Here is a 19,763-nt window from a genome sequence, read left to right on the forward strand (position 1 = left end):
TTGTCCCTTTCCTGACTCGGTGTAAGTTCTGTTGAAAGTTAGCTCCTCAGTGAAATCTGAGCAGATAACTTGTAGCCCTCCCCCACGCCTGCGTCTCTGGCTTTGCACAAATGTGTTAAGCAGGTTTGAGGTTGGGGACCTGTAGGAGAAGTATATGGCAGTGCTTGAGAAATGCTATTCTTATTTGAAAACTCTGCCTCACATTTGCACACCATAAATTAGTGCTCCTATGGTAGGAGAGTTATGAAGAGAATCTTCTTATTTGTGGTGACCTAAGTCTTTCCAAGATTTTAGAATTAAACTATAGATTCCCTTAAGAAATGACAAGTTAAATGTGTAGTTCCATCTATTTAGCTGTATTTTATTACTTCTGAAATTAGTTTGGACAAATGAACTGAGTAGAGAATTAGAAATTAATTTGTTTTCACTCAAGTAATTCTCCACTGCCCCCACATTTATCTCTCATGCTTTGTAAGTTTTAGGTATATTATTTAGTTTAAGGTTTACCTGATTGTGTTTAAAATAAGACTGTATTTGACAAAATAAGCAGTACATTGGTTAAATCAACCTCAATGGTGGTAGAGATCATGACTGTTTAGTTACTACTGTTGGTCTTTATATCTAGGCATTTAGGGAAATGCTAATTGATGGTGAGCTGGATGAAACAGAAGGCTTAATAGTGATTTGAACACAACTATTATAAATTTAAAATGTTTTTCCGAGAAATATGTTGCTATGGTACGATTAAGCCTTGGTTTTGCTGTGATATTTTAGTTGCCACTGAATATGGGAAGGGAAGTCTCGGATCAGTGTTTTTTAGACTGTTAACTTTGAATCATTAATTAAACTTTTGAAAGTTGTGGGATAAATCAAATGCTTTTCTAGGGAAACAAGAAACAGTATTAATGAGCAACAACCCCATAATTATCCTTGTGAGTACATAACAGGGACACATTCATGTCTTTTCTTTGTGCAATAACTTTTACAAAGAAGTATTTTTAAACTGATCATTAATTTTATGACCACTGAAATGAGATGCAAAATTTATGCTGTTGTCACTGGCACAGGCTCAAGGCACCACTGACATTATGTGTGATTGTAATAGAATGGCTGCCAACTAATGATTCTGTAGACATTTCATTTGAGGATGCTTTTCTTTTAGATGTCTGATTAGTCTGTAATGCTTTCAATTATGTCTGTAAATTGTATTGGATACGTTTACCTGATGCCCTTCGTTACTTTGGAGTTCAGTTTTCTATTACATAAACTCAAGTTGAACATTTTCCTTTGCAGGTATAGCTGCAAATACTCAGCCCATGGGGGGAAATACATTGCACTACTCAACAGCGACCCCTGTGTTCAATTAAAGCAGCAGGTCTTTATTGGGTTGAAAAAATAATTAGGGAGGGGGGAAAAGGGATAGATCATCACTGGAACAACAGTAAAATGAAGAAGACTATATTGAAAAATGATGTGGCCTTTCAACTTAATGCAGGCTAAAAAGGGGATAACCCTGTATAGATACCACAGAAATCTTTATTATTTACTTTCTGAGCTACTTCAAGGAAAGCTTAAAAAGGGGGGGCGGGATATGAGTCCAGTAGCAATGCTTAATTCACATGGTCTTAGATAAATATAAATATCACACTGATTTAAAAAAAAACAATAACATTTGAGATGAGCTGCAGAATGGGTACGTTTAAGACAATTTCTCACACACACACACACACACGTTAGTATATATAATCCAAAGTTGTTTTGTTAATAAAAAAAACCCCTCAAAGGTCTTTAATATGCTATTGACCAATTTTGTGTAGAATATTCATAACTCATATTAAATATTATTGAATTTATAGCTTTAATACTGATCTTTATGTTGTGTGTGTGCATGTGTGTATGTATGTATATGTGTATGGACATACACAAAATATATAAAGGATATTATTTAAGGATAAACTAATTCTGATTTTCTTTCTTTTAAATTGAATTTATTTGGATGATATTGGTTAATAAAATAAATGGGTTTCACATATACAACTCTATAATTCACCATCTGTACGTTGTATTGTGTGTTTACCACCCAACTCAAGTCTCCTTCCATCACCATTTAGCCCCACCTTACACTCTTCTACCTTCCCTCACCCCCCTGATTTTCAAAACTTTTTAAGTTTTATTTTTTCAGCTTATTTCCACATAGAGCTTAATAGACTTAAGCCCAAGCATATGAATATTTTTCAGAATCCTTCCCATAAATTCATTAATTCCAGTGTTGCATTTTTATATTTGTAATATGTTGAGTGCAAGCTCTGGTGTATTTGAAGTATCCTAATACTTTTTTTTTTCACAGCAAGATTTATTTTATAGTTAATGATATGAAATATCCTTTGAAAATTCACCTTATAAAAAATCCTTACTGTATTCAAAATATAAGGGTACTCTAGCAACTAAGAGCAATTGAGAATTTTGTGATCTTTACTACCACATATCCCATGAGCTGTCATTCCATGTTCACACATATTTTTACTAGCACTTTATGAGGTTCTCTCTGACCTCATGTTTTAAATCAGAGCACTTTCCACAAGGAGAAATATTGTAAGGGATCACTAATGTTCTGGAAAAAAAATACATTGAACATCTTGTAAGGAAGAGAAATTAAGATTTGAAGAATGAGTAGTATCTGTATGTGCTCCTTGCCATTTTAACTGGGGAGGAAACATCACCGTGCATGGTGCACCCAGTGGTGGAATCACCGAGGGCAAGAAGTAGTCTTCTCTGTCTTCTGCTCTTAGTGTCTTGATTGGAGATCCTGTCTTTTCTTTCAGGATCAGGATGACAAATGCTGATGAAATATCAACATGAGAAGGAAATAGAGATGAATATTGATTTTTCAAGTTACTTTGATGGTTTTGTCTTGAAAGAGGCTATGTTCCATACCAAAACTATGTTGACAAATAGAGTGCTACCTAACAAATGGATGTCAGAGGGTACAGATATCCCTTGGAGCGACTGGTAGCTTTAATCTGGATCTTTTCAAAAAGGAATTCTGTAGGTGTTCTAGGGTTCCCAGGGAGATTTTCACCATGCTTTTTGGCTAATCCCTAAGGTAGCTGGTTTTCTCTTGAATTGTTAACAGAGAACTAGAATTGGTAACAGATAATTGGTATCGTATTAAGTATATATTTTTCTTTGTTGTTGAATATGGGTACAAAATGAGTGCTTATATATAACTGGGCTAGCAAATATCTGAAACCCTCTTTTTAAAAAATCATTCTAATGAGTATGTGGGGAAAATCCAAACCACAAGATTTAATTGTGGGGATTAAATGGCTTCAAATTAGCCAACCAGCCAAGCAGCAAACCAACCAACCTAGGATTTGGAAATCATGTAGAAAACTGGCTAGAACATTAAGACTGGCTAGAACATTTTACAGTAGATAAAAAATAGTTGCATTTTCAAGAGCAGGAATTCTGTATGGGAAAAACTGCTTTAAAACTCATATAAATCTTTTAAATTTAAACAAGGTTATTTACAAACTAGATAACTTCTATTTTCATTCAGTGATAGCTCATCATTTTAAAATTTATTCTAATGTTATCCTGTGATTTTTAATGAAAACAAAAATGTTCATATGGCTTTGAATGATCAATTTTTCAAATATTGAGTAGGTAAATGGTAAGTTGAATAATTTTTGTGTGCTTTCCGTGTTTTGTTTTTGTCGTCCTCGTTATCATTATTTTGGCTTCATTTGTTTGTTTATTTTGGACACACACTCTGTTTTACCCTGCTTCTTGCTTTTTTTATTCATCTTTGTAGAGACCATCATAATTTTAAAACTTGAATCCTTTTGTACCTGAAATAAACAGTTGTATACTGACCTTCAAAAACTCTTAACTTTATCTAAATTACAGTGGATCTACATTAAAATAGGACCTGTTCTTACAGTTCAAAAGTTTTCTTTGTTTTTTCTTTATGACAGTGACTGAATTTAATAGGAAAATTTACCTCTTCTGACAAGTAACGTTTTTAAGATGGCTAAATTATAAAAGGTTTTTCTCTGATTCTTTTACAGGCGATGCAGAAGATGGGGACGAATATGATGATCCTTTCTCTGGGGCTCCAGACACTATTTCATTAGCCTCAGAAAGATACGATAAAGATGACGAAGCTCCCTCTGATGGTATGTGATATTTTCCCATAGAATATGCCTTTTGACACTAACACCAAATAATGCAACGTGTAGAGATGGTGGTCTTGTCAGAAAGCAGATAAATGCGCAGGCTTCAGTTAACTTATCTTTATCGGAACCTTTTAAGGAACAGAAGAGCTCTCTCTAGTGGTTTTCCCAAGTATGTGGTTCCTTCATTTCCTAGGAAATTTTCTTTCCTGGAATCTTGAGAAGAGTGCTTGCATCATCATATGAATATTATTAGTAAGTTAGTTGGTTAATTTAATATTATAAGATTCTTGCTTAATTTTAGTATGCTGCTAATGGCTTGTTGTATTATTTATTTTATAAATAATGAAAAAGGTTTTTGATCTCTTTTTTCCCCCTGAAAACTTCACATATAATTAGTTCATAAAATATTAAATTAATTATCCCTACATTGCCTTCTCACATTGAGACAGGTTTTCATCAAATGCTTCTTTTAATACACATTTTCATTTTTCTGATTGTCACCTAAAACTGCCCCACACTATGCGGTAATATTATAGTGCTTTGTATTAATTGGATTAGCAATAAAATTGAGTGTTTATCTCTTAATAATTTTTTAAAACTTGCCAAAGTTATGAAACTTGTTTTTCGTGTAGTGTGTGCTTTCTCTGTTATAGCCAGTTGAGTGCATCTGTATTATAGAGATCTCGTCAGGGTGATATGTAGTTATAAATTAAGAATGTGTATCGATAAATTAGCCATGCATATTAATTTGTGGCACTCAAAGTTTCGCAGAGACATAGAAATGAGTAATGCCTTCTGCCACTATATGATGATCAAACTGTGCAGTTCCATCTCTAAATACAATTGCTGAATGAAAATATGCTTCCTGCAACAGAGCACTCCACATTTTATGGTATCCAGATTATTCCCTTTGGAAACATAAATTGCTTTTATGAGGTATAAAATTATGTCTATTGCAGAACAGGGATAAGTCAAGTACATGCATAAGTGATAAACATTCTAACCACTGATTCAGAACAACACAATCTTTTCTTTATATTCAGAACTTTGTACAATGTGTAGCAATAATAATCATATCCATTTTATGTTGAATTTTACATTTTGGTAAACATTTAATTTCTGTTTTTAAAGGGATTTTTTTTCCCCTTTTATTTTCTATCTGTTTTTTAAAAAGACGCTCCCTGCTCTTCGGTCACCCTTGCTATCCGAAAGAGAGCATCACCCTTTCTAACCTGATCTTCAAAAGCATTTCTACTAGAAAATGTTTTATAATTGATAAAATAATACTTTCAGGCAAAATTATGAATTATTATTTGAGTTGAACTATTTTCCAGGCACATTACAATGATTTGTTTTGCTTCTCTGTAAAATATGGATAGAAATGAGTATGTGATGTGTGTGTGTGTGTGTATACATATACAGAGACAGAATATTTATACTCACGAGAATATATATATATATATGTATATACATGCACACATGGAATATTCATAGAATATATACACTCAGGATTTCTCAAAACAGTATAAATATTTTAATGTATAAGGGGAACTTATATGCATTCTTAAAAATATTCTTAAAAACCTAAGAAATCCAACAATTAAATATCTATGAGAGCCAGTGCTTTTGTTAGAAAAAGTAAATTGTTATTAATTCCCTTATTATAGAGCATTTACATGATTGTGTTTTCTTTTTTATGAGTAAGTAAGTTATTATGTTTATTTCATAACCAAATAAACAGGAAATACATTGATAGTATAAAAATTTATTGTTAAAAGGTTACTTTATCAATATTTGAATATTATTTAATAACATATTTATAACACTAAATTTCTTATTAAATATTGGTGCATTTTCATTATTATTTATGTAAGCTATTCTTAAGCAGAATTAAAATTTAACTTTTAGTATTATTCATTTTTTGTATATAAATAATACCATTTTGATATTTTACATTTTCTTCTGAGACTAATATAAATTAATTTTAAAACTACCACTTGGACTTTTATTTCCATTCTAAAATATCATCTAGTCATATCAGTTTTTCTCTCTGCAACTTGGATTTGTATGTGTTCTCTTTCCTTTGCTGAATAAATTTTCCTTCATTATGTGATCTCAGTCTAATGATATATTAATTATGAAAAGATAATGCATTTAACAATAAGTATAACTAAATTAGCACAGGTCACCAAAAGGCCCTTTGTCAAATCATATTGTTGTTTTGTCCTTTTGACTTTTACCTTATGGTAGGCACTAACAAAATATCTGAACTCTGATGGATGATAAACTCTAAACATGATATGTATTTTTCATAATGCTAATGTAATTTTCAAGGTACCGAAAGGTCAAACCTGCACATCTCTGTGTGCATTCTAAGTCTGTCTTTTCCTTTAATATTTCTTTTTCTCTGTTTCTCTGGTTCAAAAGTTCACTCAGTTCCCAAATGGCTACCTAATTTTCCAGTTATTCCCTCAAGCCATATGTGTTTTGGTTTCTTTATGGTTTATTAGGTACTGTAGGAAAGTAGCATAAGTTATATCTTCTAATGAAATTCAAGCACACTTCAGTGATGCTTCGACTTGATTGCTGGTAGCAATTAAATCACAGCCAAGGAGGATAATGCATAATCTCACAAGGTCCAGACACCCTATAGAAATTGAAAGGGGATGAAAACAGAAAACCAAAACAAAGTCTCCCCACCCTGCCAGACATGTTGTTTCCAGCCTGCTTTTTTTTTTATTGGCCAACTGCCTGATTGATAGCAAAATCATAACTTGCTGCATGCTAACAGGCAGAGTTCACTTGTAGGTTATTGTGAGCTGATAAAGGGTTAGATGGAGTTTTGATTTTCGCATTGGACCTTGGTACACCAGATTAATGGAATTTCAATGAGAGACTAGAGTAGCCACAGCTTTGTCAGAGAAACAGATGGAGATTCTATAGTCATGTCTACTCATTAATACTAGTTGCCTGAAAGGTGTGCTGCTTCTCTATACAAAAGAGTTGATATAATTGATTTTTGAGCGGTGCATTGAAAAAAGTACCTTATTGATGATTAGAATCGTAACATAGATGGTGACAGATTTTTGTACAGCTACAAGCTTAAAAAAATATCGTATTTTGCTATTTTTTCTTTTCTCTCTTTGGACATGCTTTTTATTTATATTTTTTTTGAGGAAAAAATGCATTTTAAAGACCAGTAGCAAAAAATAAAAATAAAAAATGAGAAAATGACATGCTAAATTACCTTTTAAGAAAAAGAGGAAGAGTCTGTATTTTATCAATGATGGCATGACTGCTGTTAGTTTCATTTTGATATGGTAACATTTATTTAAAATCATACTTATTAGCAATGTCATTTTATTAGCTTTGTGCTTTATTTGTTCTAGAAAATTTAAAACAAATCATAATGGGTTCTATACTATTATAGATCACTGTTAGAAGTTTTATGCTATTGTGTGTCTGGATATATTGAAATGTTAATATAAATGGTACATATCAGTAATCAGATAAAAATTAAAGATAATGAAACTTAAAACCTGATAGAAGAATATCCCTTAGTGTATACATGTTAGAATGTGTGTCTGGGCACTAAGGTGGTAGATGCAGGGTAACCATTAGATGCTACATAATGACTTGGGCATCCATTTTTTCTATTCTGAAATTATTTTTCATTCATTTTCATCATTTGTGAAAGAAAGCTTCTAACCACATAGCACTGTGGAAGGTCCCTGAGGTGAGGTGAACAGGCTTAGTGAGCTAGAAGACATATCTGCTCTGCCCGTCGATGATGGGTTGAAGGATCCCAGTGGACATTTGTTACAAATCTGATTCTGTGCTAGACCATAATCACTTTGTGGATAAGAATCTGGAACCTCTAGGGTGTGAATACAGCAAGGCTAAAATGAAGCTAAAAAGATAAAGCAGTCATTTATTTTTAAAATTTCTTATTTGTATTGAATTTATTGGGGGTGATAAACAGTCGTTTATTGTCCTGGTATCTTCCTAACTAAGAATTCCCAAGTAGTAACATAGGTTACTGAAAACTCGCATTTCAAGGACATGGATTTATATGAAAAAATATTGGTTTAGGAATGCAACTATTTTTTAAAGTTTGGAGTTTAAGAAAAAAAGTGTTTTGATCATAATTTATAAGAGTAAATAATGATTTTCTCCTTTGGGCATACTTTTCTTTAAGAAAATTCAGTATATAGAAATTTTGATTTATAAAACATATAAATCACTTATTTCAAAGGAGAGCTTTAAAAAGAATTATCTCCAGGATGCCTATAAATAATGAACTCACTTAATGTCTCTAAAACAAATTTAGCTGTAAACCCATCCACACATAAATTTAATATGTAAATTTTTACACCTTATACATCAAGCTTTTGAGAAAGACTTTTTTTTTTTTTTTTCATAAAATTAGGTGTAACACTAATCACTTCTTGTAAAAGCCAAACGATAGATATGCTTTACTTTTCTCTGGGTTCCAGCAGAATTTGAAACAATGTTTAAAACCAGGAAAAAAAAAGTTCTTTCAATTAACTTATCATTTAGGGTGTCTTTCTAGTATAGTATCATGTGGTTGTTGATAATTAAAATAATATATTTGTGTTTTATTCTGATAATTTAGATTAGTTTGCAACTTGCACATATCTTTATGTATATGGCATATATTACTGTTGCACTTGTGTGTTTTTTAAATCTATTTTAGTTTATTTCCATATACCAACTGCTAGCTTGTGTGTTACAGCAGTATAAGAACAATGATTGCTTTAGCCCTTCGGTAATGTGTATAGCATAGCTTCAAGTACTTTGGTAAAAGTGAGGCGTTATAGTTTGGGGAAATGATAAAAGTAGAAGACATGTTTTTAACACTCAAGATATATGTTGTGTGATTGGAGGTATAAAGTACACAGATGTGAAAAGTGTTTATGATACAAAGGTATATATGAATAAATAAAAACACATAACCATTGAGAATCATCTTTCTAAGTTTTATGCCATTGAATTAAACAATGTATGCAAATAAGACTGTAACAAAGTGGGTTAGATAAAAAATGTTGCAAAGGTAATAAAACTCAACATTATGAAAAATAATGCATCTTTAATACAGTAAATTAGCAGTTATTTACATAGTACATGAAGAAGAGCGCAATATAGGGCAGTGGGGAATTCAAAGATGAATATGACGAAGTTCTTATTTTCAAGAGACATGTAATCTAGATAGAAAGAGAAGACAGGCACCTAAAATAAGATAACCAGCAATCTAAGTTCTAGTAAGGCAGACTCCAAAAACAGTAACTAGTATGTATTATAATATTTAATTGATTTGGTCTATACCAAGGCAAATAATTGGTTTCATTCATGTTCTTCCTTAATTTGTTGACCCAGTCAATTGTATGTTATGGCATCATGTTGAATAAACCAAAGCACAAACTTTATACTTCACTCTAAGAGGTTATGGAGTAAATTGTGGAGGAAGGAACTTTTGTTTTCTAAATATTTTTTTAATGATTTCAGAGAGAGGAAGGGAGATGGAGAGATAGAAATATCAATGATGAGAATCATTGATCAGCTGCCTCCTGCATGCTCCCTACTGGGGATCAAGCCTGCAACTGGGCATGTTCCCTCACTGGAAATCAAACAGAGACCTCCTGAGTCATGGGTCGATACTCAATCACTGAGCCACACCGGCAGGAACTGGAGGGATCTTTTATTTAATTGAGTTTTCCATGGTTCCTGAGTTTTGCTGGAGAGAAAGTGGGAAAAAATGCAGAAAAAAACATTTGGAGGAGAAATCCAAAAACCAGATTTTCATACTGATTGGCAATAATTTTGTTGTCAAGGCTGAGACACTTAACCTCTCTGGATTTTTATTTTGTGAAATGAAGAGTTTGGACCAGGTGATTGCTTAGAAGTTCACTAGAACTCTAAATGCTTGTGACCACATTTCAGAATTAATACATTTAATGGTGGCACAGAGGTGATTTGTCTGGAGAAGATAATAACTGGAAGTGATGTTGAACAGGAAGGAGTAGAAGGGGTATAAGAGGTAAGTGTGTGATTGGCAGTAGGAGCTGACTACCAAGTGAAATTAAAGAGTTGACCTTTGATTTCATAGTCACTAAAATATTCCTGAAGCAATATACTGATGTGATGAATGCAAATTTGAGAGAGATTGTCCTGGTAGTTTAAACGTAGGATGAATTAAGGCAAAGAGACCATCTAGGGGAGGCAGCAAGCTAAGTGCTCTGCTACATTATTTATTTTTATTCTTCACAGTCTTTCTGTGAGGCAGGTATTATCACTATTTGACAATTAGGGAATCTCAGGGATAGAGAAGTTTAAATGATTTGTCCAAGGTCATGTACTAAGTGGCAGAACTGAAATTTTATCTGACTCTGAGGATCACTCTCTGCTTTCAGAACCATTATATGTTGCCTCTTCCCCAGCTAGGATACTGTTGCTTTTGGTTCAGGGGGTGTTGACGAGAGCCAGGGTTTAGAGCAGTGGACATTGTATTGGACAGGAAGGGCTTTGCTTGCCCCTTTCTACCCCAAGTGTGTTGGCAGACCAACAGCATCAGTGTCGCCTAGGAGCCTGTTAAAAATGCAGAATCTCTGTTCCCCCCCAAGACCCACTGAATCTGAATTAGCATTTTAACAAGATCCCTGGGTACATATTAAAGTATGAGAAGACCTGTATCTATCATATTGACCTTTGCAGCTAGAAAGAAGGGTGAGCCAGACCATGCTGCTGCACTTGGGCTGCATATGCAAATGTGTGACCAGGCATGGCATTAGGCCGTGAAGTAGGTAAAAAATATCCTTCTATGTGGACACCTACCTTCACTTCCGACACTCTTCTGTGTTCCCTCAGCACCCTACCACTGTGACTTCCTTGGCTGCACAGGGCCTCTTCCTGAGACTGCTCTCTGTGGGTAGTTGCCCCATTTTTAACCTGTTTTCAGAGCCTCTTCCCTCTCAAATCGAACTCTGAGCCAAGTACATTGGAAAGGCTCTGATAAATTATTGCTTAATCCAAGGGAGTTCAAGCCCCTCCTCCCCCGCCCCCCATCACAGATCTTTAGGTATCAGCACCAGGCCAGTGGGAAAATGATTTTGGCTGTCGCAGAGCACCATATCTCATAAGATTTAGACACATAACAGGCTTATCTTTCTCGCTGTATGTATGTATGTATGTGTGTGTGTGTGTATATATATATATATATATATATATATATATATATATATATATGGATTTGGCCTGCAGTCTTGGGAAAAATTGCAATGTGTAACTTCCTGTTTTCAGCAGTGTCTACCCTTTGTGACCTCAATCCAATTTGACCAAAGTGCAAATTTAGAGGTTGAAAATTGAAAAGCAAAGGTTCTTTAAGACACTGGATGGACCCATTTGATTGTAGAGGAAGGCATGCTAGCCTGGCACAGGATTCCAAGGAGAACTTCCTTCCCCTGAGACAAGGTGGCTGTGCTGGTGGTGGTGGTGGCATCTTTAAGGGATTAAATCAATCTTTAATTAATATTCATTGAGAAATAAGTCTGGCCCTTAACCAGATTCTTTCAGAGTCAGATTGTTTTCTTTAATTGGCTCAAAACTACTCTGGGAGGGAGACATTTTCCCTATTTTGATGTTGTGGAGACTTCTTCAGAAACGCTTCGGTGTCTTCACTAGGATATCCAACTCATAAGCAGCGGACCTCAGCTCCTTTGGGCCTCTCTGCCGTGCTACTGAAACTCAGGCAGTCTCTCTTTCTAACTACGAGAGACATGCATGTGGTTAAAAAGTTAAAAGAACATAAAGTTTTCAATAAACAGTAAAAGCCTCTTTTCCACCCCACCTCAACCCCTAGGTCTTCTTCCCAGAGGCAGCCACTTGTCACAGTGTCTTCTTAGTTACCATAGTAACTAGAGCCACTTCACTTTTAGTTATTGTTTGATGAACCTTGAATAGTATGTTGACTTCCTCTATGATGGATGGATGGTTCCTCATACCTCCTCTCCCACTTTTGCTTCCCAGTTTTTGTTATTTTATTTTTAGTGTTTTTTTTTGTGTTTGCTTTGGGCTTAAATAATATCCTTCTTGTCTTGTAATGTGCCAACCTCAGACAGTGCCCATGAGTCTTTGTTATAAAATATGTGCAAATTTGTGCACCTAGCCTTCCTTCCATCTCTCTTCCCTCTCCTCAATTCCTATTTCATCAAATTATGTTTTCATTGTTAAGGCCTATGATACTTATATTGGGTTCTCTAACTGTAAGTTGACTATGCTTTGTCTACAAGTTGAATTTTAAACATTGATTTTTTTTTCATTCATGTTTATTGGTTTTCCTCAAATGTCTGAAGAACCTCGGCTATCAATTAATGTTCATCAATGAAGGACCCAGTTGGGTAGTGTATGTAGGTAGCTTGTGTGGGGTTCCTTTGCTTTTGAATGTCTATTATCCTGAAAGGTTTTTCTTTGAATGGGAGGTCCGATTGGGGGTTGGGAGAGAAGTGGGCAAGGCTTGCTTAGAGGTAGCATGCCTCCAAGGCAGGAATCCCCACAGTTGTCAAAATAAGTAGGACGTTACTCAGGGGTTTCATTCCTAAACACAGGCTTTTAACCCCTTCGTCTTTTGGGGGGCTGGGGTGGGGGCAGTCTGGAACTATCTGAAGCTCTGCTTAGCTTCTCAACCTGGGAGCCCTCCTCAGAGTGGCTAGTGCACTTGATTTAGGGAGGGGGGTTCGGGAGCCAGTTCGAGCACAGATGCCTTCATTGCCAGCTGCTCTGGAGGTCGGACCCAACTGTCCCAGCTGCTCTGATTGCAGTGCTTCAGTGAGCGCCCCTCCTCACGGTCCTGTAACTGCTGCCGCCTTTCTGAGGCTGCTTTGGGAAGCTAACACATACCCTGTTCGGTGTTCTCCTGGGCCTTGGTGTCCTCTTTGTCTTTATCACTCGTCTCATCTGCCATCCAGTTGCTAGGAATTACTCAAAGTTTTTGACCCATTGAACGTACTCTTTGTTGATTACCAGTGTTAAGATTTTATTCTTTAAAAACAAACCAAAAACATGTCAAGGGACTTTTAAGAAGAAAAGTTGGTACTCAGTCTATGTTTCTTCTTTTCTTTTTCTTCTTCTTTTTAAAATTTTTACTCAAGGATATTTTTCCCATTGATTTCTAGAGAGAGTGGAAGGGAGAGAGGGGTAAGAGCCCTTGACCGGGAATCAAACCCAGGCCCCTTCGGTTCAAGGGGCCGATGCTCTAACTACTGAGCAACACTAGCTAGGGCCCTGTTCCTTTTTTAGTGACACCAAGGGAATGCTTTATCCTAAAGCATTTTCACAACTATTTCACAACTATTCTAATTATCTGTTGGAATCATCTTTGGGGAATAGCTGTCTTCCTGGCTATAGGTCAAAGGAGTCCAAATAAGGATGTTAATCAAGCCTTAGCTATAGGGTGAGTGCTGGCTTTCCAGAAGAACCCACATGCTATAAGCAATAGAAAACAACTATCCCTCACCCCAAAAGTATTACAATTTTATTGGTACAGATATGCATACCTAATAATAGGAAGCCACATAAACTTTGATCAAATACAAAATGTGTACCATGAACACGAAATACTCTAGGAAGTCAGAAAAGGAAGAACCTCTTCTGTTAGTGAATGTCTTATGGAAGAAATTGGAGTTTGAACTAGAACTTAACAAGGATGGGTAGAATTTTCATTCGTAAGGGTGGGGGGAGAATGCTTTTTAGATAAACTGGGGAAATGGGAACAGAAGGGACTGCAATGGGAAATGGCCGTAGTTTGAGAAGACTGAAGAAGACCGGGAGGTGAAGACTGACACGAGTAGCATGTAAAAAGCACTAGCTCCAGCTTCAGGTCATGATTCTGACAATGAGTTACTCTGGCCTTTATTGATTGGTTTCTGTTTTTAAAAAGAATTCCATCATTTTAAGCAAGGTAGGATTTAAATATTGAAAACTTTAAGTCGTGTCATAAGGAGTTGATTTAGTAAGCAAAGGAGTATTCATTTTAGACTTTTGAGCAAGAGAATGTTATGATGAAAAGTATTTTAGAAATATTTAGCTGGTGAGTGATGTAGATGGATTGAAGTGGGTGGAAACGTTTAGTTTGTGAGATAAGTGACCACTCCTTAAGCCAGATGTGGAGTGATCAGAGACTCAACCAGGATGGGGAAAACAAAACTGAAAAGGAAAGGATACATCTGAGGAAGAATGGATAGGATTTGGGAAGTGGGTATGTGTGGAATTTTAAAAAAGAGAGAAGCTAAAGATAGTTACAAAATTCTAAACTTGGATGACTGGGAGAATTAACTAAAATGTGAAAATGGAAAAGAGAACAGGTTGAAGGAAAATGAAAATGATGACGAGTTTGTGGTAATTGTGGACATCCAAACTGCCTAGTAATTATCTAGCAATACAGGAATAGAGCTTAAGTGATTCTGAGCTTTTCCTTCTCTTTCTAGTTTCATCCCTTTGGAGACAGATTTGGGGTGAGACCTACCTCAATTATACTAAAAATGTAACACAGTGATTGAGAACAGTTTCTATAATTATACTGCCTGGATTCAAATGTTGCTTCTTCATTACTTATCTCTGTGACCTCCAGCAAGATGCTTAATCTAAGCCCTGGCTGAGTAGTTCATTGGTTAGTGTTGTTCCCATATGCCAAGGTTGTAGGTTTGATCCCCAGTCAGGGCACATACAGGGGTCAACCAATGAATGCATAAATAAGTGAAACAACAAATTGATGTTACTCTCTCCCCTATCCCTCTCTCCTTTCCTAAATAAATAAATACATAAATAAATAATTTTAAAAATATGCTTACCCTATTTGAGTTTTCTTATCTATCAAATAAGAATAGACCAACCTTATCCTATGCTTATTATGAGGATTAAACAGGATAAAGCATATAAAGAGTTTAGGATATTTCTGGCCCATAGTAAGGACATATTAAATGCAAGTTATTATTGTTATCTAGCCTATATTGGGGATTGCCTTAAATAAATGTTTCTTTCTGTGTTTGATCCAGCTGTGTGCCTAAGGTGTTGTCCATCTTCTGTACGAAATAGCTCTTCCATTTCAATGGCTAAGTTGGATTTTGTAGGATTTTCAGTTGGAAGGTTGAGAGATTTGAAATAGATAATTCTGTAAATTCCATTTATATGAATTTATACGTTTTAAATTAAATATTCTGTGTTAAAACTGTTAGTGGTTAAATTTTTGGTAGCAAATTTATCTTGTCTTTTCCCAGAACCATTCTATCTTTCTGCACCTTAGCTTTTCTCTATTGAGTAAATAATGCAAATATTAGAATAAAGAAATTTTATACCTGGAAAAATTTTGTGGATTGGTATCATGAGCCCATGTAAGGAGTCATTCATTTATCCATGAGTTCAATAGCCAGTGACTAAAATAATTCCAGATTTTTAAGAGTATTTGAAGAGTTTGAACTATATTAAAAGATTTTGTATTGAATTATTTATTGAAAATTTTTATTGAATTATAGGGGTGATGTTGGTTAATAAAATTATATAGGTTTCACGTGTACAATTCTATAATACATCATCTGTATATTGTACCGTGTGTATGGAGTTTCCTCCAAAAAATTAAAAAATGGTACTGCCTTATGACCCAGCAATTCCACTTTGGTAATATATCCGAATTCCACTTAAGTAATATATCTGGAGAAACCCAAAACACAAATTCAAAAGAATATACGCACCTCTATATTCATTGCAGCGTTACTTACAATAGCCAAGATTTGGAAGCAGCCCAAGTGCCCATCAGATAAGTGGGTAAAAAAGCTGTGGTGTAGTTGCATGATGATATACTACGCAGCCGTAAAAAAAGAAGGAGATCTTACTTTTTGCGACAGAATGATTGGGCCTGGAGAGTATTATGCTAAGTGAAATAAGTCATTTCACTTTCTTGATAGTGTCCTCTGATGTACACAAGTTTTTAATTTTGATAAAGTCTAGTATGTCTATTTTTTCTTTTATTGCTTGTGCTTTTAGTGTCATGTCTAAAGACTCATTACCTAACTAAAGATTCTTCAGGTGTTCTTAAGGCTAAGATTTTTCAAAATGCTGACTTCTTTTACTCTAAAGAATTGAGAGTAATATACTAATTAAACAAGGACATATTCTAGCCCTAGCCCACCTTTAATATTATTGTTGCTTACTTCATTCCTTAAAAAAAAATTGTGCAAATGGCAACAAGTAATTTTCTTGCTGTCCTTTTTCAGCTCAGTGAACTCTCAAATTCTATACCCTTTAACATCATTAAAAAGAAAATTCTTGCTTTGTGTTGTTGCATATGATATCATTTCTCTCATAGTTCTAGCAGTATCATCCATGCCTTTTGAAATGTAAATGAAGTAAGGTTTGTTGCATTACAAATATGTGTATAATTACATAGCTCTTCTTCGTGTCAGTTTCACTTTAACATAGTATTTTAGAGAACAGATAGTCTAAGATTATTTTGTTGATTTTCTGGCTTTTGGGGGCTAAGTTTTGTTATGGTGGTGGAATTTAAAGGGGGCTGGATGATCACCTTAGAAATAAGGTTGCTATTTTTAGCTCTCAAAAAAGTTGATTTCTTTGAGTTGTCTCTTCTTTGTAGGAGCATGTGTTTGTTTGTTTGTTTTATTTTTTTCTACATGTCAGTCGCTAAACTGAGCAGTCTTGCCAGGTAAGGGACAGAGACACAAGGAAACCATGGAATATTGCTACTCAATGTGTAGTCTATAGACTGGTCTGGGTCTGTGATCTGTTTGTTACTGACCTGCATTAACATAATTAAAGAAATTGAAAGTAAGTTCTTAGAAATGTTTATAGCATTTTGTTATTCCTCACTATCCAAATATCCAAATGGGTGAAAGATGGTCTTTTACCACAGCTAGAAACATTGATCTAGGGTTAGATGAAGAATTAATTACAGTAGTCTAATGATTTTTGGTTGTTTTTTGGGGGGGAGTCCTGTATTTTCTCTGTATCATCAGTCATAGTGATGATAGTCATGTTTTAATTTAAATATTAAGTTCATTTACATATGGAGAAATTTTAGTGATTCTAAATCCGTATTTCTTGTCAAATATGCGTTCAGGTCCCAATGTCATTATCAGCTATTTAATTATATTTTCATATGACAGTTCTGAGAGCAGTCTCTGAGTTTGGGCGCTATGGAGCAATAGAGCAGCCTCAAAGCTTTTCATTCAGAATATCTAGAGCAGTGATTTTCGAGCCGTGTGCTGCAAGAATCTTTAAAACATGCAATCCCTGACCATTTATTCAGGGCACTGCCTCTTTTCCCTTAGATTGTCAAATGAAAAAATGACAACAGCCAACACAACAATAGTCATCTAGTGTAAATGCCCTGTCTTGAACCCTGAATGCATAGGTCATAAAATAGAGTTGCATCTTATTGATCATGTCACATAATAAGGTTGTGTCTGGTTAATTCTTGGTACCAGAAATCCTTATATACCAGTATTGGAGCAAAAAGGGTAAATAATTACTATTATTATTTTTTGTAAATCCATTAAAATTAGACCTATTTTTTTTGTCAGAGCAAGCAAAATTATATTTTTTTGTTGTGCCACAGAATTTTAGTAATTAGTTTATGTGTGCCATGGCGTGAAAAAGGTTGAAAATCACTGACCTAGAGAAAAGGTTAATGTAATTTGAATGCCATCTAGTTCTTTTTCGTGTCTAAAAAGCAGAAACAGATCGCGTTATACTTAAAAACTCTATCAGAAAAGTAATTTCATCTCAGAGACACGCTTTTCTGTGATTATGTTTAAATGTCTGCTAAAACTCCTTTCCACCTGTAAGCTTTACTATTGTGAACATTCCCATCACTTTCTTTCATACCAAAAGAGGTTAATGAAAATAATATTTTAATATAAAAATAGTAAAGTGTCTTATCATGGGGAAAAAGAAATACACACGTATTTCTTTGATTGCCTAGGACTTGTTTTGGTATTGGTATCCTGGGATCTACGTACTGGGATCTGTGTCCTGGAATGTATATATGCTATAAACCTCTAATATGCTTAGAATAGGATTTCTTTCCTAAAAGAACATGTGTCTTATAGGAGGTGAAGAATTGATTTTTTAAAACATGTGTAGTGAGAAAGGGTAGTGATGTTGATGTTTTAGGCAAAGTGCTAGATGAAATAAAAGTTTATTGTAACAGATTTTACTTAGACTGGGAGAACAAAATGTTTCCAAAGACATGTCACTGCCTTTAAGGATCTTATAGAGTAGTAGAGGAAAGAGATGTACATATCAACTCTAATTCAAAGCAGGTTGGAACAATCACTACTGTAAGGCATATAAAGGGAGAGAGAAGATGGTAATTCTGAGTGGGATTTAGACGGTCTTGATAATGGAGTTGGCATTTGAGCCAGGTCTGGGAGAACAGAGAAGGCTGCTGATATGTTAAACATGGAGGTCACAGCATTTCAGATTTCTGGGACAGGCTGGTAAAGGGGTGTTTAGGTTAGGACTCTGCCTGAGCATGGTACAGAAAAGAACCGCAGCTCAAACAGCTTTAAGCAAAAAGCAGAAAGGGGAATTTACTGGTGTGCTATGAGAGTTGGACTCTTCCTTCATGCCCACCTGGATGCAGGTGGGTGTTCAAACTGTAAAGAGTAGTCCCACTCACACTCTGCTTTCCTATGTGTCGCTTCCTTTAAGATGGCCACCAACCAGCCGCCGGCCACCAGCCACCAGAAGCTTCTTAGGTATTTTCTACCAACTTAGCAACCCCCATGGAAAGATGTCTCTTGATAGTTGTATCAAAAGCCCTTGTCTTGGTCATGTACTTATTCTGGATCACTTACTATGGTCTGGGCAGAGAAAGCGGTTTAGGGGGCTGGGAGTGGTGTTCTATTTGGCCAGGACTGGGTCATATGCCCAAAAAGGGTTGGGCAAGGGTCGGGGGTGAGGTCAGTCCTACCTGAACCACCTGGAGATTGGGAGAGGTATCATTCTCCAAAGGAAAACTGAGGTATGTACTCTTACTGATACAAAGAAACCATTCAGGGCAGGCAAAAACAGATATAAACTACAAGGTAGTATATTATAAAAGTATGACTAAGCTTGGGCATTATAAAAGCATGTATAAGGAGATAGGTAAATACAGGGCTGGAGTAGATAATATTTTCAGATATACTCACAGTGGGTATTTTAGGTTGATTAGACGAGAGCAATGTCATTAAAGCTAGGTTATAATCATTAGTTAGCTTGCTAAATTTTGAATTGCTTTATAGAGAGAAGACCTGGAGGCAATAATAATAATAATAATAATGTTGTTACAAAGGCTCTGTCTAGACTGATAACTTTTATTTTTTTTAATCTCCAAACCTTTCTTAAAGGCTGATTTTGCAGTTAGTGAAATTTTGATTATTTTTAAACCTGTTTGTTGTTTGGCTATCCTATTTTTTATCTCTCTCTCTTTTTAAGCAATGTATTAATATTTGTATCTCAGATGGGTACCAAAAGTATTCTAGACTTTTGTTGGAGATCAACCACCTATTTGCCATG

General features: G+C 35.1%; 1 protein-coding gene across 2 annotated transcripts in view; it reads left to right on the forward strand.

The window, feature by feature from the left end:
* Nucleotides 1-19,763, forward strand: part of SKAP2 (src kinase associated phosphoprotein 2) — a 145,485-nt gene that overhangs the window by 14,345 nt on the left and 111,377 nt on the right. For both annotated transcript variants that reach the window (XM_079786403.1, XM_079786402.1), the window contains exon 4: nt 4,071-4,178. In XM_079786403.1, the coding sequence (XP_079642529.1) occupies nt 4,071-4,178 (108 nt within the window). The remainder of the gene's footprint in view (nt 1-4,070; nt 4,179-19,763) is intronic.

Source organism: Cnephaeus nilssonii, assembly GCF_951640355.1.
Source record: "Cnephaeus nilssonii genome assembly, chromosome: 12".
Taxonomy (NCBI): domain Eukaryota; kingdom Metazoa; phylum Chordata; class Mammalia; order Chiroptera; family Vespertilionidae; genus Cnephaeus; species Cnephaeus nilssonii.